We start from the raw sequence: 23,024 nt of genomic DNA, 5'->3' as shown, positions 1-23,024 counted from the left end.
GCCTGGCAGTCGCGACAGGCAGCGCGGCGGGCAGCCCGCGGGGCCCTGAGGGCCCGGGCCGCCTCACAATATGGATGTTTTTATAAATGATACAAATTACATTAATTACATCAATTGTGGCCATTACACCCGTATTATTACATCCAATGCTTATCTTTTTTATCTGATGTCCTGTTTATAATCATATCGTATGTGGATATCACAGTAAATTATATAAATTATATCTAAGGGTGTGATAATGAATTATATAAATTATATCCAATATCTCCTATATGGATACAATTATACCCATATCCATACACTATGGACATCCATAATACATATATTTTTAATATATCCATAATCCATATGTTATGGATATTTTATAACCCATATATCATGGGTATATTTGATCCTATATGGATATTACATATAATAATAATAATAATATGATGATGATGTACCCATGTATGGATATTATGATTATATACAACTGCATATAATATATAAAATAATATATTATTATGCCCATACATGGATATATCTATAATATAACCATAACAACATATATATGATACTATATGTTTTATATATAAATAAAAGCTTTATATGTACTTATATATATGTTGTTATATGTTTTATATATTCCATATATATGGAAGAAATTCTTCTAAGCATATATATTATATAACTATAGATATCATATTTTGTTATATCCATAATAACTAATCCACTTATTATATCCTTAGATGGATATTATGATTATATAGAACACATTCTATCCATATATACATATATTATATCCATAATATAACCATTTTAAGATAGATAGGATATTAGGAAAAAATTCTTCGAATTACATATATATAATATTATATATATAATTATATCCATACTATATTCATAATAACTAATCCACTTATTATATTCATACATGCATAAGATTATATTGATATTCCAGGCTGCCCAGGGATGTCGTGGAGTCTCCCTCAGAGGGGACATTCCAAACCCAGCTGGACCTATTCCTGTGTCACCTGGTCCAGGTGACCCTGTCTTGGCAAGGGGATGGAACCGGGTGATTTTAAGGTCCCTTCCCACCCGAACCACCCAGTGATTTCCATGCCAGGTACAAGTGATGATGCTCTGCATGGTTTGAGGTGACCCCTGGAGCGCGGCCTTGGAGCTTTTTGCCAGGGGGAAACTTCATTTTGCACATTCCCAGTCCTTACAGAACCCGAGCCCCGGCCGGGGTTGTTAAGTCACAGCAGAGCTGTTCCAGAACTGCTCGAAGCCACACCAGGAGACAGCAGTGTGGTTATTCCCTTGCTGTTTCTGCACTCCCTTGTCCTCTCCCCTGCTCATTACCTGGGACACCTGATCTCCAGCTGCCCTTCAAATCTTGCATCTCTCAGGTAAAACTTGTCCCAGTTTTGCCTCGAATGCAGGATTTCCTGCTGCGTGAATCCGCTGCTCCTTCTCCCTGCACGTGCCTCACCAACTTGGAAGGGATCTGCCCACGTGCTGTGAGCCACACACTGGAACTTCACCCCTCCTGGAAGGACAAGGAAATGGGGGAAATCAGCTTTTACCCGTTTTTAAATCTGTTTCTTGTAATATTTAGTATTGGCTTTTATTTTAGTATTTTAACAGTCAATAGATATAAAAATTAAATGATACACAAGCTGTGCTTCAAATCACTCAGCACTCCAATGAAACAACAGTGGTAACATCAACCAGTGCTTTTCTTTCTCAAAATTTTACAGCAACACAAAGTGGTTTATCATTTCAATCCACTTTTTATCAGTTCCACATAACGTGCTGCCCATTTTCTATGAAAGACAGATACATGAAAAAACTGAGACAGGCTGTACCCTCTTCACCTCTGAATTACACAAAGATTATATTAAATAAATGCTTTCTAGCAGATCCACCTACTTCAGAACTTAAAGAACCTACTCTGCCTCAGGCCAACGTTGCCATGGCTCATTAGGTTTGCTACATAAACCAAAATACAGCTTCACAGCAAAGATATGATGCCAAAATACAGCTTCACAGTGAGAGAGCTTCCCTTCTCTCACAGGGATGTGGGAAAAAATTAAGTATTTCCTGTAAGAACAGTAACTCTGATATCTGCAACAGGATGAAGATGAGTTTTGAGATAATCCCACTGTACAGAGGTGGAGGGTGAGTTAGGAAAGAGAGTGCTTAATTTAGAAATTCAGAATTTATTTACAAAAATCACTTAAAAAAAAAAAAAGGAAACAACACAAAATTCTCCTCCTGGATATATTTTACTCTGCCAAAACACTGCAACTGATCATTAAATGCATTTACACATATTACAGATTCATTTTCATATACAACGTCAAGGTGTCAGGAGAAGAGATTATAAACTAAGCTGTTTTAAAATAATGAAATTGCCAGGTTTCCCTTGGCATCCCCTCATTAAAATTAAGGTAAAACACTTTAGCAAAGAAACAGACACAAGAATTCTAACTTTTCTGAAAAGTTAGAATTCATGAGAATGAGCTTCTTCAATCAGACCTAACTCAGCAGCCTAACTGAAACCTGTACCAAAGCAATTATCAATATTCTCAGAGACAGAACTGCAAAGTCATTTCCACAGTTTCATTTTCGAAGATGTTAATTTAACAAATGAAGATGGTGGGTGGGGGAAGGAGCAGTAACAGAAGAGGCTGCAAATTTGCGGGTTTTTAACAAAGAAATGCATTTGAAAGGGCAGCGTATTTCCCCTCTCCCATGATATTCCCCTCCTCCCACATTTCCCAGGAATCTCAGAATACAAATGCTTCCCCACTTCGACCACACTAATCACCACGAGGAAGTTTAACACACAAAAAAGTTTAATAACTCTTGACAAAAGAGTAACAAATGCTAATCATTAATATCCCCTGCTAGGCTAAATTAATACAGAGTTGCCCAGCTTCAGATACAGGTGGGTTTTTTTCTTTTTTTTTTTTTGATTTTGCACAACAATTGCACCTATTTTTAACATGCTGACTTTACCGTCAGCATGAACTACTGAAGAGATTTGAAGAGAAAAATCCTGTTCTCAATCAAACCAGGAAAATTCAACTTTCAATGTGAGCCAGAATAAGAACTTTACCCAGCTGGTTTTATCTCCATATCACAACTGGACTTCAGTCCCCTATAACGTGAATTGAATTCTTGATAACGTGTTCATATTCTATGAAACAGTGCTGTGGTAGTAACTGAAATTAAAAAAAGAAAAAAAAAACCCACACCAAAACATTGCTGTTTTCCTCAATTTAAAAACAAATTGGAAAGCGTACTGAAGGAAATTCATCCCTGAGTAACGAGACATTTAAAAACTGCATCTTATATTAACAGTCACTGCAATATTCTATGACATCAACACTATGAACAGGCAGAAACAGAACTTGTCACAGTCCAACACATTTGCAGCATTGTTGCATTGATCCCCGTGATCTTGGTTAATGAAACTGAAAGGGAACATGGGGAAATAGGATGAATAGAAATAGTGTCTTTATTATTTTAAGTTGGATGTCAAATTGAGAGCTAAACCGTGCTGGATCCCAGAAAACTCAGAGCAGTGATGGTCAGCAACTGGCTTCTTTGGATGTCCAGAGGATTTTCACGAGGTGTCTTCAGCCAAACAAAAGGAGGAGAATGATTGTAATGGAGTTCAGTGCTATTAATGGCACTGCAGAAGGAAAAAGAAAAGAACATTAATTGTGAAAGCTTTCCTTTCCACATCACAAAACCACCGAGCTTCATATTATCTTCAGAGAATACCTTGGGAGAAGGAGCAGAATCAATCAAAAAACTAAAAAATACACTTAAACTTTCCTACGCAAAATTGGGACTAGTGGAAGGAGCCAGGCTCAAAGCCTGAGATACTAAAAATTAGTAGGAAGCAACAGCAGAAATACTTTTCTATGGCCTGTTTTAACTTTAATCCAGAGACTTGAGTTCTGTTTTAACTTTAACCCAGATATCTCTTTCTCCAAATGAAATTAAACCATCTCAAAGTCAGTTGCTGTCCTTGGCTTTACTGTGATTTAGAATAAATGTTTTTCCCTCAGTGGTGGGCCTGAGAGGTAAGATTTGCTACTTCTTCTCTATCATCACATAAAAAAGGAATTTTTGCCGTGCTTTATAATAAAAAGCTATCAGTAACTTACAAATAAAGCATATTTTCCCCCCATCTTCTGAGGCACAAAAGCCTGGTTTACCTCAGGATCCCTGAAATCACATTTCCCTCACCAGGTACTTGCCATAAAACTGAACTTATACAAGGTGAAACTAATTGCACACTTTGATTGACCACTGAGATTCCCCCCAGCTCCCAAACTCCAAGGGAAGACAAAACTCAGAATGGTAACAACAAATAAACAAACACAATATAACAACAACAACAACAACAACAATAATAATTATGTCTCCTTACCTCTCATGACAGTTCGTATTGATCGAATAAGGTTCATTAGCTGTGCTTTAATTCCTGGTTCCTCTCCAAATCCTCCAATCCCTTGGTCAGTTCCCCAGCCAACTGTGTCACATAAAAACAGATAAACACTTTAGGGAAAAAAGCCCAAAACCGTGAAACCAATGCTGTAATTTTAATGAACAATCCATCCTGAACATGGTTTACACTAACACTGAAAGGCAAGCCACCTATTAGCTTTATTCCATGATCAGATTTTCATAGAATAGACTGGAAACTGTTAAACCTGATGTTAAGCAGTGATAGATCCATGCTCCTGTAAAGGAAACCCTCAACTTTTTAACACACTACTATTCCCCAAGTGCCCAGAGAAACACCAGAATTCATTTGGGCTTCAAAAAGACACCTGCCAAAATTAACCCAAACCAACCACAGTCTGTTCACAGCCCTGAAAATAAAACAGCAAATCATTGCATATGAGGGTGAAGTGATGAAGCCTCAGCGCTGAGAAAGGAAAAACAGCCAGCACAACTTCAAAAGTCAGGATGACGACTTTGTACCTGCTATAAAAAAAAAAAAGAGAACTTTTGGGAAAAAAATGGGAACTTTTCCGAGCAGGACCGAAGTCCTTAAGGTTGTCAAAGCCCTCCAAGGGAGTCCTGACCCTCTGCAGGGAGGCACAGCTACGGGTTCAGGGATGTGTCCAGGGATTTCTGAGACCTGCCAGGCACAGCCCTTACCATTCAGGGGACGAGTGGAGCATGGAGCAGCTCTCTGTATTCCAGTTCCAATGCCCAACCTGCGAGTTCCTGTTCTCCAGGGACGACTTTTGTGGGATTCCTCCCCCCCCTTCTGTCTCCCTCGCTCAGCTGGCACCTGGATGAGAGTGGTTCGTCCTCTCCCTCACCTGCCTCGCAAGGTGCTGTTTCCCACTTGGATGAGCTTGGAGCTATTCCCAAGTCTCCCGAGGCCGACAAGTGGCTTCACCCATCCCGTTAGCCCCCACATCCCCCTTTTCCCGCAGCTGCTGCTCATCAGGAAAGCAAAAGGAAACCCCAAACCCACACCCAGCAGATCCCTTGTAGCGATTCCAACTGGGGAACGGGAGATAACCCTTTGCACTCCCGCCAAAAATCCCAGCTCAGCCTGACGTGGAGAAAAGACGTGGAGAAAAGTCAGGATTCTCCAGATCAGGGAACTGGATTATCAGTATTTTTTTCCACGGCTTTGCAGATCCGTGATGGATTTTCTCTGTTTTGCAGAGCTTTGGTTCCCGTTGAAGGACAAGGATGCCCAACCCTGAGGACCCCGAGGGCCGAGAAGCGCCATCTCATCAAAAAACCAGGCGCGGCGAGAGGAAGGAAAACCTTTGCACGGCACCAAACATCCCGACGGGCGTGGAACAGCGGGAAAGGGCAAGGAAAACACACAATTACAGGGAAAAAAAAAATAAAAAAGAGAGAAAGAGAGAGAGACAGAGAGAGAGAGACAAAGCTACGACGGGAGCGGCCGGGAACCCATCCCCACATCCCAGACGAATTCCCAGATCCCTCCCCCGGGCCGCGCGGCCCTCCCGGCTCACCGTGCCGCAGGAAGCGCTCCTCGTGCAGCACGGCCACGGCGTTCACGATGAGCAGCGAGGCCTGCAGCAGCGAGTACAGCGTGAACGCCATGGCCCGGCGGGGAGGGGCCGGGCCGGGACCGGGATTAGGATCGGGATCGGGAGCGAAGCCCGACCGGGACGTGGCGGGGGGCGGGGCTTAGGGAGGGGCGGAGCTTTGCGGGGCGGGGTTTCGTGGGCGGGGCCGTCGCTCTGGGCATCCGCGAGCGGAGGGGGCGGGGCCTTGTCTACACTGTGTGGCGTAGGGGCGTGGCCTCGGGCAGCGCGCGGGGCTCGCCCCACGAGGGCGGGGGGGGCGGGGCTTCCCCCTCACGGCAGCCGCGTCCTGGAGCTGGGACCGCCCGGGGATTCTTGGGAACCTCCCGGTCCCTTGGATCCGTGGATTCCTTGGAGCCCCCTAAATCCCTCGGATCTGTAAATCCCCTTAGAGCTCCCTGGATCTCCCCCTAAGCCCCGTGGATGCCGCGTGTCCGTTTATTCCTCAGATCCGTGGATCCCTTGGAGCCTCGTGGGTCCCTCGGGTCTGTGGGTCTCTCGAACCCGTGTGGATCCCTCGGAGCTCTCTGGGAGCTCCTCTCGGAGCCCTGCGGATCCCTCGGATTCATGGATCCCTCGGGTCCGTGGATTCCTCGGATCCATGGATCCCTTGGAGCCTCATGGGTCCCTCCGGTCTGTGGGTCTCTTGGAGCCCTGTGGATCCCTTGGAGCTCCATGGGTCCCTCAGATCCATGGATCCCTCGGAGTCCCGTGGGTCCCTCGGAACCCTCTGAATCCTTCGGGTCTGTAAATCCCTTGGAGCCTCCTGGATCCCTTGGATCTGTGGATCCCTGGGGTCCGTGGATTTCTCAGATCCATGGATCCCTTGGAGCCTCATGGATCCTTCAGGCCTGTGGGTCCCTCAGAGCCCTGTGGACCCCTCAGATCTGTGAATTCCTCGGGCCTGTGAATTCCTCAGGCCTTTGGATCCCTCAGACCTGTGGATTCCTCATGTCTGTGGATCACTGGGATCTGTGGATTCCTTGGTGCCCCGTGGGTCCCTCGTGTCCATGAGTCACTTGTGTCCATGGATCCCTTGGGTCTGTGGATCCTTCGGAGCCCCATGGATCCCTCAGAACCCCCTGAATCCCTTGGGTCTGTGGATCCTTCGGAACCCCGTGGATCCCTCGGAACCCCCTGAATCCCTTGGGTCTGTAAATCCCACGGAGCCCCCTGGATTCCTCGGAGCCTCCTGGATCCCTTGTGTCTATGGGTCACTCAGGTCTCCGGGTCCTTCGGGTCCATGGATCCCTCAGATCCATGGATCCCTTGGAGCCTCGTTGGGCCCTCGAGTCTGTGGGTCTCTCGGAGCCCCATGGATCCCTTTGGAGCCCTTGGTGTCCATCGGATCTGTGGACCCCTCGGAGCTGCGTGGATCCTTCGGTCTGTGGATTCCTTGGAGCCTCGTGGAACACTCGGAGCCCCCTGAATCCCTCGGATCCGTGGATCCCTCGGACCTCCTGGGTCCCTCGAAGCCCCTGGATCCCGGCACAGGCGGGTGACCCGCGGGAAGCTCCGCTCTCCGCGTACCGAGTGCCCTCGGTCTCGGTGGGTGCGGGAGGAAGGCGCATCCTCCTCCTCCTTCTCCTTCTCTCTTTCCTCCTCTTTCTCCTCCTCCTCCTCCTCCAGTAACGCAGTAACGTGGCGTCTCCCGGCGGTGGGAGCCGGCAGGGAGACATCGCCCGGCGCGGGGCAGCCCCCGTGGCCACCCCTCGTTAGTAAGCTGGTTATCAGTGGAATTAATCAAAAACATATGCAAAAATACGCGGGTTTATATTTTTATTTAATCTTACGGACAGCATTTCCCCTTCCACCCCCCACCTCCCCATGTTTCCTCAATATATATTGATTTTTGTTATATCCCCGACTAAGGGTTCTAGCAGGAACTCAGCCCAGATCCCAAATGTCGTTTGTCCAACATGTAAATGATGCAAAATCCAGAAGAAAACAATTATCTTTTATGTTGGATTGATCAGGGCTTCTGGGCGGTTCTGCAGTCAAATAACAAAAATAATAGCAACTGGAGCTCAGGGATACTGTATTGAGGGATATTGTTATTGAGGCACAAATAGGCATTTTTTTCCCATTGCATCCCTCAGTCCTATTGGCTGAAGGGGGTGATTTGCATAATCACTCTGATTTTATTTCTCAGTAATCATACAATACACAAACCCCTTAACTCCGGATGGTTGATAGCTTTTATTGCTCAATCAGGGTACAATGATTTGCATAATCACTATGCTTTGATGGTTATTAGACCCATTCACTGCGACAGAAATCATAACTTTGTGCTTAGTGTGGTGGACTGGAGAGACCCCAACCTCCACTGTTTGCTCTGCCACAGATTTCTGATCTGGGCAAATTGTTCACCATTTATCAATATTACATCTCCATGTTAAGACCCACTCACCAGCAAACATGAGATGATCTGATACTTCAGCAATTAATTAAGTGTTGGGAGCATATAATCAATAGATGCTCAGACACCGCCTGGACAAAACCACACTTCAGCTGCTTCTTATCTTCATCTTTCTCTTCAAAAATACTCACTTTGTTATAGTCAGTGGCATAATATTATGCATCTTAATAATCATCACTATTAAATAACATCACAATTTATAACTGGAACAGGAGGCAAGAGAAAGCACCCCATCATCAGAGCTGTAGCATATTTTGTTACTAATTTACCCACAAAATTAACTGCTATGAAATAAGAGAGATAGAACAGAGAACAAAAATCAAACATATCCATCAGATTAACTTCACATATGTCAGCAGCTAGTGGGGATACCTGAGTGTACTGGCACTTGCAAGCTGAAAACTTCCAACCTAACTTCTTTATTTCTCATCTAGGTTTTTAAATTTGGTATAACTGCAAAACTCCTAATAACTGTCCATTTAATGTTTTTAATGGAGCCATTTCTAGGTGCCCACGGCCTCCCGAAATTTGACCAAAATTTCAAGTTTTTATCATTCAAGTCATCTTTTTCCATCCATAAGTAATAAAAAAAAAAAAAGCTGAATTTTGCCAAACTCCATACATGCAGAGAAAGTCAATACTGGGCTGAAAGATCTCATCCCAAAGGCCATTACCATTTTTTAAGAAGTTGTGAGTGGTGGCATATAATGGTCTCACAAATAAAGCTGACTCTTGTTCTCAGATACACTTAGGGCATTATGGCAGTAATTCTATAATTAAATACAGATAAATAGGGGGGGTCACTAACAGGCTTGTCTAATAACCACCATCATCAAGTAGCATTTCCTGGGCTACCTCCTTGCAATATCCAACCTATAAATAAATGCTAACCTCAGTGAAGAGCTAATGCTTAGAATTATGTCACCAAAAAAAAAAAAATGAGGTTTTTACAATAACTATACAAGTTATGGCTTAGTATTTTTACCCATAATTAAGATGTATTTCCAAAGAGCAGCTGCTATCAAGCTTACATAAACTTGACATGATTTTCCCCTTTGTAAAATCCATCATGGCAACTTAACAACCACAGAGTCTTATCTCTGAATCATGTTACGTGGTTGAAGGGAAAACCAGACAAAGTTGCTTGCATTAAAAGGAAAGGGTTTTTTTCCCCCCCCTTCATTAAGGTGTTACGTTTCAGTGCAGTAAATTCCTGTGGTGTCATCTGCAGGGTGCAGTCAATCACCATAAAGGAGATTTTTAAACCACCTTACAGATGCCAAAGGATTGAACTTCAGCCTGGTGAAGTATTGTGGAGTCCTTGGTATTTTTTATTCTCAGTTTATCATTCACTATCGTCAGACAGAGCACATCTCACTGGGTCTCACTGTCCCCTGCAGAGAATTAGGCTTGTTCCTTGTGAGTTTTCAGGATTACACTGGTTTATTCCTGGTGAACAAATACCAGGCCAGAGGAAGACTTGTCATGACTTCAACCCTTGCTGCCACCTTCTTCTGAGTTTATTTTCTGAACTAGTTTTAGTGATTTCCTTCTTTAGATATTTTACATACCCAGACATATTCAGTAAGAGTGTTTTTGAGGCACAGGAAAGGCTGGAAATTGGCCTAAACCATCCCAAGCTGAAAGTGAAGAAATGTGTTTCGTTGGCAGCAACTTTCTTACCAACCTCTACCGTGAGTAACTCCATTAACCGAGAAAACCTGTGCATGTGAAAAAATTTAGGTTCTGTGGCTCAGTCAGGTGCTATAAATAAATCTCATTGCTACATTTCACAGTGGAACTAAAGCCTTTGTCAACCCTTGCTCATCACACCTATAGCACTGTCAAACTGCTGTAAAGGTTGATGATGCACCTGACTCACAAATTGAGTAGCTGATTTAATGTCCATATGATTTTTTTCACCACCAAAGCTGGGAGTGCAACAATATTTTGTACAGTTGAGAGAACCTATATCTGGTTCTTACCCTTCAGCAGCTAGGTACAGGAAAGGTCCTTGTCTTGTCCGTGAGTCATGGATCAACTCTGCCCTTGCTTGTTTGGGAAGTGAGGAGCTTCCCCCTTCAAAAACACAGCCTGCCAGCTTTGCTAAGGTTTGTGCCTTGAGAGAACATTAATACAGCATCATACACAAAAAGTCTGCCTGGGGATTGATGAACGAAATGAAAACAAATACAAAATTTTGAATTTGCACCCAAATTTATCGATGCTGTTTCTTAAGTTTATTGTACTTGACTCTGTAACTGTAACAGCCTTTAAAAGCCAGTTGTTGCCTAGTGCTGACACAAAAACACACACACATGCTGTTGTTCATCTTGGTATCATCACTATTCCAGTATTGTCATAGAATCATGGAATGATTTGAGTTGGAAGGGACCTTAAAGGTCAACTCTGTGACACTACCTTGTTCTATGATTATTGGCACCGCTTGTGTTGTGTTTTTGCTGGAATACACCAGTCCAGAACCAAATCCTGTTATGCTCAGTGCCAGATATTTTGCAGAGGTGACAGGTGTAGGACTTTTCCAGTCCATGTCTCAGCTGGAAGACAGTGGATATCAAAAACAGACCAACGTGGGCAGCAGGGCAGCAAGGAAACAAATAGACTTTGTCAGAGAGTTAAAAGTCTGTGCTTAGCCCAGCCTCCTTGCTGACAGATGGGCAGGATTTGTAGGTGCTGAGGCAGCAGCAGGTCTTAGGGAGGGATTTAGAAGCTGGGGAATCAGCTTCATGAATTTTGAAAGGGGTTGGATTTTGTCCTTTTGAAGAAGGAGCAGGGATATTACAGACAGCAAGGGGAAGGGATGTCTGAGGTTGGTGTTACAGCAGCAGACAGGCAGGAGTGGCTCCCTCAACACAGGTGTGGAAAGAGGGAAACTCAAGTGGCTCAAATTCCCACAGGCACAGAGTTGGTGTTTGCCACCACAGACTTGTGCAGACGTGTTTCCGTTGGATGATGGGAAATATGTGTCAGTAGCAGTGTTTTGAATGGAGCCATGGCTAAAGGATCATGTTATCTCGTCAAAGGAACCTGCTGTGGCTGAGCATCCACCAGGGATGGCTGATGTGCCTGCAGCTTCGGAATCAGGTCTGGCTTCCACCTCTGCTAATAGAAAAATTACTGAAATTGCCCTTTTAGGACAAACCCGGAGGAGTTTCAGTGGTGATCAAAGTCCACCTGCCTCTGTGGCACAGATTTTCATTCAGGTCTGTGAAATGCCTACCGGCTCTGTGCAGGGCACCCTCATCTTCCTGCGCCTGCTCCAACTCCCTCTTTTGACAAGTACCATATGCAGGAACTGACACGAGTGTGTTGGTGTCCCAGTGTGTCCTGCTGGGGCCAAACTCTCCACCAGCAGCTTTCCCAATGAGCCACTGGCCCCATCTAAGCCTTGAAGAGGAGGAAATTCATAGGCTGTAACCCATGGGTTCCTAGCAGCAGTTAGCAAAGGGCATGAAGTTGGAATAGGCTGGCCAGATGCAGGGAGCACACTGATCCCTCTTGGTGCCAGATCCCAGACTAACCTGATCCCTATTATCTGCCACCTGAATGGGGAGAACAGTCGGGCTTGTTCCCAGCAAGCTGGTGCCATGCCAGAGGCAGAGGTCATCAGTGATGGGGAAGTTGCAGTACTAACTAAAGATTAATAGATGGTATCCTTCATCAGGCTGTAAAAGTGGGTGGGTAAAAAACCAAATCACAGTCGTGGTGACTTCAGAGAATCACAGAATATGCTGAGCTGGAAGGGACTCACAGGGATCATCGAGTCCAACCCTCAGCCCTGCACAGGACCATCCACAAGGGTCACACCCTGTGCCTCAGAGGATCATCCAAACACTCCTTGAGCTCTGGCAGCCTTAGTGCTGTGCCCACTGCCCTGGGGAGCCTGTTCAGTGCCCAACCACCCCCTGGGAGAAGAACCTTTTCCTGAGATCCAACCTAACCCTGCTCTGACACAACCTCAGGCCATTCCCTCGACTGTGGCCTGTCCAGTAATGTTAGCAGAGCCACAGAGTCCTGCGGTTAGTCAGAAACCATGTGCAAAAGGTTAGGCACCTGCGCAGCGTCTGGGATTCACAGTGAGTCAGAGGGATTGGGAAATCTTTGTAAAAATAACCAGGAATCCCCCCCTGTATTTTATTCCCATGACTCATCCCACAGGAAGAGACAATATGGGCAGTTGTAAATCTCTACAGTAAATTTTTAACACAACACATCACAGAGATAAGGTACATGTATCCACGCTTTTTCTCCACTTCCATTAAAAAAAAAAGTAATTTTCCTGCATTTCCTAATACTTTTGTGGTACGAGTTCACAGTCCAGCGCTATGGTGGAGAAAACGAAGTGCACCATGTCAGTCCATCCACTCACTAGCACATATCCCTGAGCCCTTTATCCCCTTTTCTCTCCGGAGGAAAGCTGCAGATTGAAGAAATTGTGGACCATCGTTGCTCTGGCATTGCAGTTGGGGGGGGTTTTAGCAGGAGAAGCAAAGAAGAACACCAGCTCAAAAATGGAAATCGTCTCTTTAGAGATGGTAGACTCTGGCTGGGGGTGCATTTTGCTTGTCAGGAAGGTAATTTACACATGCTGGGCCAGCCAAATCCACCGTCGAGATCTTTTCAGAGCTGTTCTTTGTCACGGTAACGTTTTCCACCACCGCGGGTGTCCTGAGGTTTCTTGAGGAGTAATTCGATGTGCAGTGCCTGGCACAACAGAAATGGAGAAAAAACAAACTGTCGGGTGTCCTATCAGCATGAGGAGCTGCTGGTATTTTGAACCCAATCCAATTAATAACAGGATGTAACTAATGACAGCACAGAACTGATAGCTGGGATAGAGCGGATTTATTTAATTATGGAGGTGGCCTTTTTCCTCTCCCCTCAATTTTCTGCCCTTCAAAAAAACACATCTTATGACCTCATTGCCCTCCTTAATTTGGCTAGATGCATTCAAACTAAAACTGAACAAAATTTTGCTTTGAAGAGACTTCTCAAAACATACAATTTACTTTCTCATTAGAGAAACAAAAATCACAAGGAATGTCCGTCTTTTTGTGGCTTCAGGTTCATTGAAAAAAATTAAAATGTTGGCAGTAGAGAGAATTAGGGGCTTGGGTCTCTTAATTTGCCTTAATTGAATTTTAATACAGACACACACACACACACATACATATATATACACAATATATGCAAAATCTGAGAATGAGGAGAAAAATTTGGACTAGATATAAATTGATATTATGCAAGCACCCACCCTAGTGATCTTCCAGCCACTGTTATTGCTGATGAAGGAGCCTGGGAAGACCCCAGGAAGCACTAGGGCTTGGCAGACTCGTCCCATGGGCTCCCTGATCACTCCTGGCTTATGCAGGAATTCATCCCCGCACACATTCCCTTGGTGACTCTGGGTCCCCTCCTACTTCCCCGACACTCACCTCCGGAGAACATTTATTGCTACACTGATGGCAACCAGCAGCAAGAGGCTCCCACTGAGAGACACCATGACAATTGCATAAGTGGAGGGTGGTGAACCTTGGAAAGAACATGGAAGTCAGAGGTTAGTTTTGCCAACAAAGAGCTTTAAGAAATGCAGCGTTTTGTGAAATGACCCCAGGTTGTTACAGGGTGCAAATGCTGACGGTCCTTCTGCTGCAAGCCATGGGGTGGTCAGCTCTGTGTTAGGAGGGTGTTCCTGGGGACTACTCTTTGTTCAAAAATCTCACAGTTCAGTTACTAATTTGTGGCTCTTTACCTACCAAAGAACAAAGCAAAGCTGCTTTTCAGGGCTGGGACTGAAATGCAGCCCTATGGATCTCAGGGTGGAAGAGTCTGCCCTGCACTGTTAGACCACAGTGTCATTCCACATATTATCCACCTGTTCACAGTAAAGCCACAGTAGGATCCTGGCTCTTACTGCCTCTCCAGCCAGCACTTTCCATCCACTTTCACCCTTTTCAATATGCTTTCATCCAATTTTGCTCTTGGATTTAACTCCAAACATAAAGGAGTGAAATTTTTCTCATATCTCCCATCTAGCTCTGCCTCCAAGTCCTCCTCTTGTCTGGTGCAACCCCTCCTTTTATTTGCACCACTCTTCCCACCCTAAAAACCCAACAGAAATGGCTCTATCATGACTGATTCATCTATTCCTTTTGAGCCTGTTCAACACTCTGTATCTGCCTTACATACTTGATAACACTCTCAGCAGTGTCACCACACAAATAAAACACTGTCAAACTTATTTAAGATTCTAATGGAAACAGACAGGAGAGTAAAACACCTTCTTCCTCAAAAACCATCATGTTGTGGAAACCTTCGCCATCAGCAGAGGCCACCCTGAAAAATTAAGCAGACAGACATTCAGAAGGCTGTTTAATGTTCAAACCCAGCACATTCATTTTACATTCCTTTAGGACATCTGACCATTTCACTATCTTTAACAGGTATTATCTTTACAACTGACTTACTTTGCTATCACTGTTCTGCAGACTGGAGATTAAAGCAGCATGGGTTAAGGGACAGATCCAAAAGGCAGAAGTTAACCTGACCCAAAAAAACTGGATTTTTCTTTGAAGGCAATGAGCTTGACTTGATGTTTGTCTACGGCATCTAATCTTTATAGAATCACAGAATCCTAAAATGGTTTGGGTTGGAATCATAAAGCCTGTGTAGTTCCAATCCCCCTGCCATGGGCAGGGACACCTCCACTAGACCAGCCTGCTCCAAGCCCTGTCCAACCTGGCACTGAACATTTCCAGGGGTGGAATCTTGGCATGGACAAGAATGCTGGCATCACACTCCAGCATATCTAGTAGACACTTTTATCTACTCCCAGCCAGTTTGCCTCAGGACACAGAGCAGAGGTTACACCTTGTCTTTTACTGCCTCCAGAAGGGGACAGCTTAACTGCTGTAAAAAATCTCACTCATCACTTAATAAAGGGTAACAGGGACCCAAAATACAATGTCTTGCTTTGTGGCAAAGAACATTACCTTACCACAGCAATACCAAAACCCTCATCCAAGCACCAAGTTTCTCAAAATGATGAGTAAAACTTTCTTTGGGCACAGGTGTATCATTAACCAAATTTCAAGTGAAACTGAGGCTAACTATGAGTCTTACATGTGTGAGAGAGTCTTCTTCATGGATGGGAGTCTCAAGGACCCCTCTTGACTCTTGATTTTATGATTAATATTCCACTTGGTGAAACTTAAAGCTGCAACATCCCTTATTATTGGAAAGTATAATGTGTAAAAAGCAAGTGTTCAGGTCAGATTCAGGTGTCACCCTGCATGAATACTGGCACAAAATCACAGACACACACATAAGCACCCACATATTTCCAGACATTATTATACTCTATTCTAGCTCCTTTTTCTGGAATAGAAAGAAAATGTGGAATCACAGGATGTATCCAGTCAATAAATATAAGAATAAATTGTCTGGCAATATGTTCTGAGGTCTAAAAGTTCCACATAGAATGGGACCTCCGAAGGTCATCAGGTTCCAATCCCCCGGCAGGGACATCTTCCACTAGACCAGTCTGGAGCTTGCTCCAGCCCCATCCAACCTGACCTTGAATGTCTCCAGGGATGGAGCATCCACAAATTTCCTGGGCAGCCTGTGCCAGTGCCTCACCACCCTTATCCTAAGCTATTTTTTCCTTCTATCTAGTCTGATTTTCCCCTATTTTAGTTTAAAACCATCACCACTTATCCTATCACTACAGCCTATCAACATGAACCAGAGTGACCTGCAGGTCCTACTTTTTCTAAAGCTTGGATGGTAAAACCAGGCAGTGTAATTTTGTGAAATGTCCCCAAGCTGTTACAGGCTGCAAATACCAATGGTCCAGGCTTTGCATCTTGCCCATTAATGCATGTGAATAAACTGAAATGTTGGCCCAGTGTCTGTGTCAGGATCTCGTGAAATTTCCCCCGGTGCAGGGAGAAATGGGCAGAGGGACACTGAGAATGGAAAACCAACTTGATTGCTAGAGAGTCCTCCAGCCTCCCAAGATACCACCTCTTTTTGTAACATCAGTAAGGTGTCCTAAGGAGAACCTTGAGCTTGAAAAAGTCAAGGAAATACACTACATTAATTAAAATATAGAGTAGAATAAAATCACAAATATCTGGATTACCTTGTGACTGCTGGAGATCCCTGTGTCAGCATCCTGCTGCTCAGACCTTGCCTGAAAGTAAAGCTGCTCTGAAGGGCTTCAGGCTAATTGCTCACTTCATTTGCCTCTGTTGATTGCTTCCTTCTCTCCGAGGTTTTTATTAGGGCAGGATAATCTCTTCCGTGTGTGGACAATCAATAAAGTGTGGAGGTGGATCAAACAGAGGGTTTACTCACCATCCCTTTGTTAAGCAATTCCTTTTACAATCTTTCTGGTGGAGCAGGAGGCACCGTTGGACTCCACCCAGAAGCCTGCCAGGGCTTCCGCTGGGCACGGGACCCTCCGATGTGCATAAACTCCTGCAGGAAAACCGCCTCTGTAGCTTGTGCTCAGGAGTCACTGCAGGAACATGCCATGTCCCAGGAGGGGTGCCTTTGGGCCCTTCCTCCTTCAGAAAGCTGGGTGGAGAAGGCAGGGTTTGGGTGCTCTCCAGGCAAGGAAACCCCATCATCTTTGACCGTGGGACCATGGCAAGTCTGAGCCCCATCCTTGCTCTCTGGGTGTTACACAGCCTGACCTGGCTCTTTGCACTGAAAGGAACAAGGTGGGAATTTAAGGGGATGTTGTTGAGCTGTCCAGTGGAGAGAGCCAGTTCAGGGTTTCAAGCGTGGTTCATTGTGGTGTTTCTTGCAGCCTGGCTTCACTGCACCATGGGCAGGAGGGTAGCATCAATCTACCTCTGCAGCACCCACCTTTTCCCATGCCTCAGTATGGGGGAGTCACATCTCCACAGCCCAGGACTTCGTTTTGCTCTGCAAAAGCCCCCATTCCCTACACCAGACTGAAGCTGAGCTGGCAACTGCACCAACTTCTCTCGTGAAAAGCTGTGGTTACCTGTGCTTTGTGGTCAAAGAGGGAGTGGTGCCCTAGGGTGGAGGCTCCTTTTGTGTTAATACAGGTACTAAGAAAACATTAATAAACCCCACACCGGCAGGTGTTCCAAAACAATAGAGATTGACAGGTTTTTCTGCTGTGCTTGGATAAATAACTGCACAACAACTTCAGCGCCTCTTACGTCACAGGACCAAACAGGACCAAAGCACCTCTCCAAGTCCCCTGGAGATTGTTTGGAAGGTGTCCACAGTCCAAGGCACTGAGCACAACGACAGCTGTGAATTTTTGACTGTGGCTTAAGGAAACAGCAAATTAACTACATTAAACAGATTTTACGGAGAGAGGAACAGCAGAGAGCAGGCCTGCAGATACATTTTTTGTTAAGCCACACATCAGCTATCCATTCTGTGTCACCCACAGAGGAGAACACTTGGTGTGTGGGTACCTTCTCTTCCGTCCTCTAGGGCATAATGGCCTTTTGTTTGGCTTTAAGACAGAACAAGCGTGCTGTTAAAGTAGTTTCTGTGTTGTCGATGCCACAAAAGAGTTCCTGAGAAGGGAGGACTTTATATTCTGGCAAGTGCTGGTTCTTTCCTTCTTTATCAAACTAAGAGAAAGTTCGAATCAAAACTGAGATTGCTTTGTGGAAACCATTTGTGATTTTTGAGTCTGATCCAGACTCCAAAGGTCACCAGAGCTAATGGGAATCTCTTTACTGATTTCTCTGGTATTCAGATCATGTCCCAAGGGAAAAAGCTGCTAAATACAGAGCAGGCCTCACTCCTGGAAGCTACTGAACATCTATATGGTAGATCTCCATCCCTTGTATGTGCCCAGTGTGAAGATGTAATGGAAGAAACTGGGACATGTTCTTCTCCACAAATTTCTAGTATAAATGGAAATTCACTTTCACTGAAGTTTCAAAGACATTAAGGAATAAGCAGTGGATGCTCTGAATATTCCTGAAGGGGAATATTCTTTTTTTTTTTTTTTAATTTAATACATATTAATTTTTTTTTAAACCCCAATATCCACCTCACTTCAAACTCAGTTTTGTGGAGAAGCTTGAGATCAGAGAGCAGGGAGCTGTGGTGGAAGAGGCATCTCTTTCCTGCAGAAACATCTTATCTCACATGGATTGGGTGCAGTCCACTACTGCAAACTGCCAGCAGAGATAAAAACAGTCCCACTGAGACCAGGGGAACCAGCCAAGTGTGTCCGAGGCCACAGAGGTGCACACCACAGGGCACAAGCTGTATGCAAGGCCAGAGCTTTAGCACCACGGTAGGTTATTACCTGCTCTGGGATTTATTAGTGAATTCTTGGCTAGGAGTTTGGAAATAAAACATTTCATAGAGGAGGGTACGTATCAAGCATAATCTTAATGCAACGAAATAAAAAGCCCTCTCAAATAGTCCAAGACAGTTAAATAAAATCGTGTTGAAGTACATTTAGGATCACAGAATCACAGAACGATTTGGGTTGGAGGGGGACCTTAAATATCATCTAGTTTCAGTCCCCTGCCATGCTCATCTAGGCATAAACTCCATGGATAAACCCTTTAGAGGAAGAAAAAAGCTACAAGACGTGACAGGAAAACAGTAAGATGTCCTACAGGAGCTCTCCCAACAGTTTTGCTGAGCAGAGTGATTCATCCCTAAAAGCCAGTGGGGTAAAACTGGTTATCCAAGAGGGTCAGCAAATGCTACACTTTGTTTTTGTTAATTCCTTGTTGATATAGCCTAAAAAATACAGGTTTGCTGAGGAGGAGCTATCTTTTGTACACTGCAGAATTTATACAAAACTTTTGGCACAGTTGCCTTGAGGTTTCACGTGAAAATTGTGGAAAAGGAAAAATAACTTAAAGAAATCTGGTCTTTAATTTGTCACAGAAGACATAAGGCTGCAGGAATTGAACTGATCAGTAATGAAAAAAAAATCACACATTTTTTCTTTACTATTAATTATTAGGGCCTTAACCTGCTTGCCATACACACTTCAGACAAAACTTCTGTATCTTTACCTTTAATTGGCCTATTTTGGCAGAGTCAACTTTTTTTTTTTAATCATTAAGGCATTTATTCATCAGTGTGATCGATCTCAAGAGCAGTGAACGCTCAGTCTGCTTCCAATGGCTTGTTCATGACTCACAGGGTCAGGCTGGATGGGTCTTGGAGCAACCTGGTCTAGTAGAAGGTGTCCCTGCCCATGGCAGGGGATGGAATGAGATGGGCTTTAAGGTCCCTTCCAACCCAAACTGTTCTAGGATTCTGTGGATTGCATCTGCCGTTTCAGAACAAGGTCAACGAAAGGTAGACAAGGTCACTGAGGGAGATGGCTTGAAGGCACCTAAAATTATGGTCCTGAGAGAAGGTGTGTTCCCATGCCCTGGAACAAAGGAAAGCACACACCTTCATGCTGTTGCTTGCTGCACTTCTTCACCAACATAAATAACTACGCTAAAGAGTCTCAGAAGCAAAGAATGTGTGTCCTACATCCTGGACAAGCACCACCACACCTCAGGGACGGAGCCCAGTTTGGAAATGTTGTGAGCAGTTCATGGAAACAACTCCGTGGGGTAAAAAGTGATCCCATCAATCCAAAATTCAGATCGCAGCTCAGCACGTGGCCTGTGCTGGGGTTTTTTGCCGTTCTCAGGGGATTTTGATGAACAGAAGGCTAAAGCTAAGGTCTGTTAGACAGCTATTACCTTTTGCCTCTCATGTGATAATAGCCGTGGAAGTGATATTTGGTCACCTACGCAGGTTTCCTCAAGGTGTTGACAAGCTGCACGTCATGTGTCAGAAAAGCTGAATGTTTATTTTCCACACTAACATGTCACTCATTTTATGTTAAGGGCAGCAACAGTGTGTGCTGTTCCATGTGAGTAAATTAAATGTGGCTGGGGCCGTTCCCACGTGGCACTGAAGAGCTTCATCCACCCAACGAGACATTCATCATCTTTTAGCTCAGGGTGGCCACATCCAAACCACTTTGGGAGAAGCTGCAGAGCTGGACTGACTCCCCATCCATGCTGGTAAGTGCTCCCCAGGACTCCAGTGGGCTCAAACACAACCCTGCCAGGGCCACGGCAGTGATTTAGCCAAGTTCAAATACAGGGGAACACCCCCTTAGGGAGTGTGTACTGCATATAGAACCATACCAACTACTGGGTAAATCTTCCAGTATCCTTTTTTTTTACCTTTTCCTTATGATGCCAGCTGGTGGAAACATTGAGGGTTGAGTCCCTGAAACACTAGTGTTTAATGGGATCCTTGTCACCTTAATGTGTACAAACTTTGGCACAAGAGGAAAGCAAACAAAAAGCTTGGTGATAAGAAAGCTTCCCTGGTTATTTATCGAGGTAGATTTGTTTAGGTGGCAACTGCTCTTTGTTTGTTTTCTAGGATCACATTATTAGCGTGAGGAATGATTATTTTTTTAACTCAAAACATCTCATTCATGCTTGATTCTGAGATACATGTTCCATTGCAGCATTTGCAGTTGTGCCCTGTGAATCAGTTACAACCCAGGCAAGTGGTGTTTCCATTTCCAAGTGGAAACTGGACATTTCAAGCTTGAATGTTCAATTCGAAGCGTATTTGTTGCTTATTCAATCTGTCACGTGTGTGAACTGTGCATTTGACACAGTTTCTCAACTCCAACAGCACGTATAGGGGGCTGCTTACTTGCTGTGGGAAGTCCCTGGGGAACACGATGGTCTGAACACTGCTGAGCTGGGAGCAGAAAACAAATAGATCTGCAGGGGATGCTTTGTGTCTGCTCCTGGGCCTGAACAGGCTGGTTCTCCAATGGTGAGGGACAACAGGTTACTCTGCTGGCCTGACCACATCCAGGAGCTCTGGCACTCAGAAGCCATTAGGGCGGTAATTTCTTATTGAGCAGCGGGATTGCTTTATGTCTGGGCAAAATTTTTGATCTACAGCGGTTAAGAGATTTTACCACCACGCTGCAGCCAGGTTCATTCATCACGGGAAACAGCACTGTGTCACTCTGTACAATAATCTATACGGGATCCTGTATCCTGAATATTCTGTGCAGCTAGTTCTCCATCTCATAAAGGATGCAGGTGACTGGGAAAAGGTTCATGAAGGCTACAAAGCTGCGGGACTGCCTGTGTTGGAGAGATGACTACAACTCAACCTGGAAAAAAGACAACCTGAAAGTTTCACAGATGCCTATGAAATCATGACTAATATGCAAAAGGTGGACAGGGATTGCCAGCAGTCAACAGGCAACTGGTCTCATCCAGTACAAGTAGCCCAGGGCACAAAATGAGGCTAAATTTGGCTGCTCAAAACATCAGAAACTTGTTTTCCCCCACAACCTCTATTTAAGCTGTGGAGTTTATTGTCACAGGATGCTCTAAGCTGCTAAAAGTGTGCCTGGGTTTTAAAAAGTCACTGGTTGTGTTCATGGAAGAAAAAAATCCATTGAGGGTTATTAAAAACAAGACATCATGTCTAGGTCAGAAAACCCATAACCAGTAAATCATGAGTAGCTAAAACAATATTCTGGGAACATATCTCTCACTGCTCGTGTGCTTTCACAAAGTGTCTGCTTTCATCTGTAACTGGGAACAGGGCACTGGCACGGATGGAACCTGGTCCAGCTTTTCTGGTGCTTTTGTTGCTTTTTTTTCACCCTACAAAGGCCATAATGCTGCCAGTTCAGTGAGTCCTGACAGCCCACCTACTACCAGAGCCTATGCAGGGAAAGGGCACAAAACCAGGCTTTACCCTTCCCACCCTGGCTTCCAGATCTTCTGGCTGCACCGAGGAGCTGTAAAGCCTGATGGTTTAATCTCCCAGGCCTTTGCTGGGAACGAGGGGAATATTGAAAGAGCGACTCTGCAACACATCCAGGTGCTGGGGATGGACAAAACCACTTTGGGGTGCTGGTGGTGCTGTACTGGTGTGGGAGATCTTCTGGATCAGGGATGACAGTGTCTGGAACTGAGACCTTTAGCATGGAGATGAATTCACTCAGGAAAGCCTTGGCAATCAGGGTGTTGCACACTACCAAGAAAAGACCTGGAGGACTATGTCTGCAGTCTCAAAAGTCAACTTTGGCATGTCTCCCTCTATCTCTGTGGATCCACAAGGCACTTCCTGAAATGCTACTAAATCTACTTCCAAACAACCAGAGGCAGAGAATTTCCACCATGAAACGCTTCAACATATTATTTGTGAATTAAAATACTTATACAAGGATATTCTTGGGGATAAATTTCCCAGTTGTTTGCTTTAGTGGAGTAAGCATAGCATTAAATTACAGGGAAGCGCAACTATTATCTCATAGTTTTCTTTTTTTTATTATAGACTTTTTATCCACATGAATGATAAAGAAACTACAACAGAGTTAAATACTTTTTTTGATAACAGTGATTATATTCTTAATTACACTCAATATTAAATTGTAAAATATTTCCAGAGGAGTACAATCGTAATTCGTACAGCAG

At 44.5% G+C, this 23,024-nt stretch overlaps 1 protein-coding gene and 2 long non-coding RNA genes across 3 annotated transcripts; 2 read left to right on the top strand and 1 right to left on the bottom strand.

Moving 5' to 3' along the window:
• The first annotated feature begins 1,261 nt into the window (after window positions 1-1,261).
• LOC135406608 (uncharacterized) lies at window positions 1,262-5,778 on the top strand. The gene is made up of 2 exons (XR_010426368.1): window positions 1,262-1,391; window positions 5,692-5,778. It is a non-coding gene; the product is annotated as an uncharacterized LOC135406608 (long non-coding RNA).
• On the bottom strand, window positions 2,826-6,205 carry IER3IP1 (immediate early response 3 interacting protein 1). Its single transcript, XM_064640951.1, has 3 exons — window positions 6,012-6,205; window positions 4,433-4,534; window positions 2,826-3,685 (listed from the first exon to the last, which is right to left on the bottom strand). Exons 1-3 carry the CDS (start codon window positions 6,100-6,102, stop codon window positions 3,630-3,632), a joined length of 249 nt encoding a protein of 82 aa, XP_064497021.1. The 5' UTR covers window positions 6,103-6,205; the 3' UTR covers window positions 2,826-3,629.
• Window positions 6,206-18,958: 12,753 nt separating this feature from the next.
• LOC135406609 (uncharacterized) lies at window positions 18,959-22,850 on the top strand. The gene is made up of 2 exons (XR_010426369.1): window positions 18,959-20,579; window positions 21,038-22,850. It is a non-coding gene; the product is annotated as an uncharacterized LOC135406609 (long non-coding RNA).
• The last annotated feature ends 174 nt before the right edge of the window (window positions 22,851-23,024 follow it).

This window comes from Pseudopipra pipra, chromosome Z (assembly GCF_036250125.1).
Source record: "Pseudopipra pipra isolate bDixPip1 chromosome Z, bDixPip1.hap1, whole genome shotgun sequence".
Classification (NCBI taxonomy): domain Eukaryota; kingdom Metazoa; phylum Chordata; class Aves; order Passeriformes; family Pipridae; genus Pseudopipra; species Pseudopipra pipra.
Note: the sequence above shows the minus strand (reverse complement) of the source record. Positions and strands in the feature narration are given on the sequence as shown.

Coding starts and splice junctions, on each gene's coding strand:
- IER3IP1 (XM_064640951.1), bottom strand. CDS start 6,102: ATGGCGTTCACGCTGTACTCGCTGCTGCAGGCCTCGCTGCTCATCGTG. Junction 4,535..6,011: donor GGAGCGCTTCCTGCGGCACG/GTGAGCCGGGAG, acceptor TATGTGACACAG/TTGGCTGGGGAACTGACCAA. Junction 3,686..4,432: donor AATACGAACTGTCATGAGAG/GTAAGGAGACAT, acceptor TTCCTTCTGCAG/TGCCATTAATAGCACTGAAC.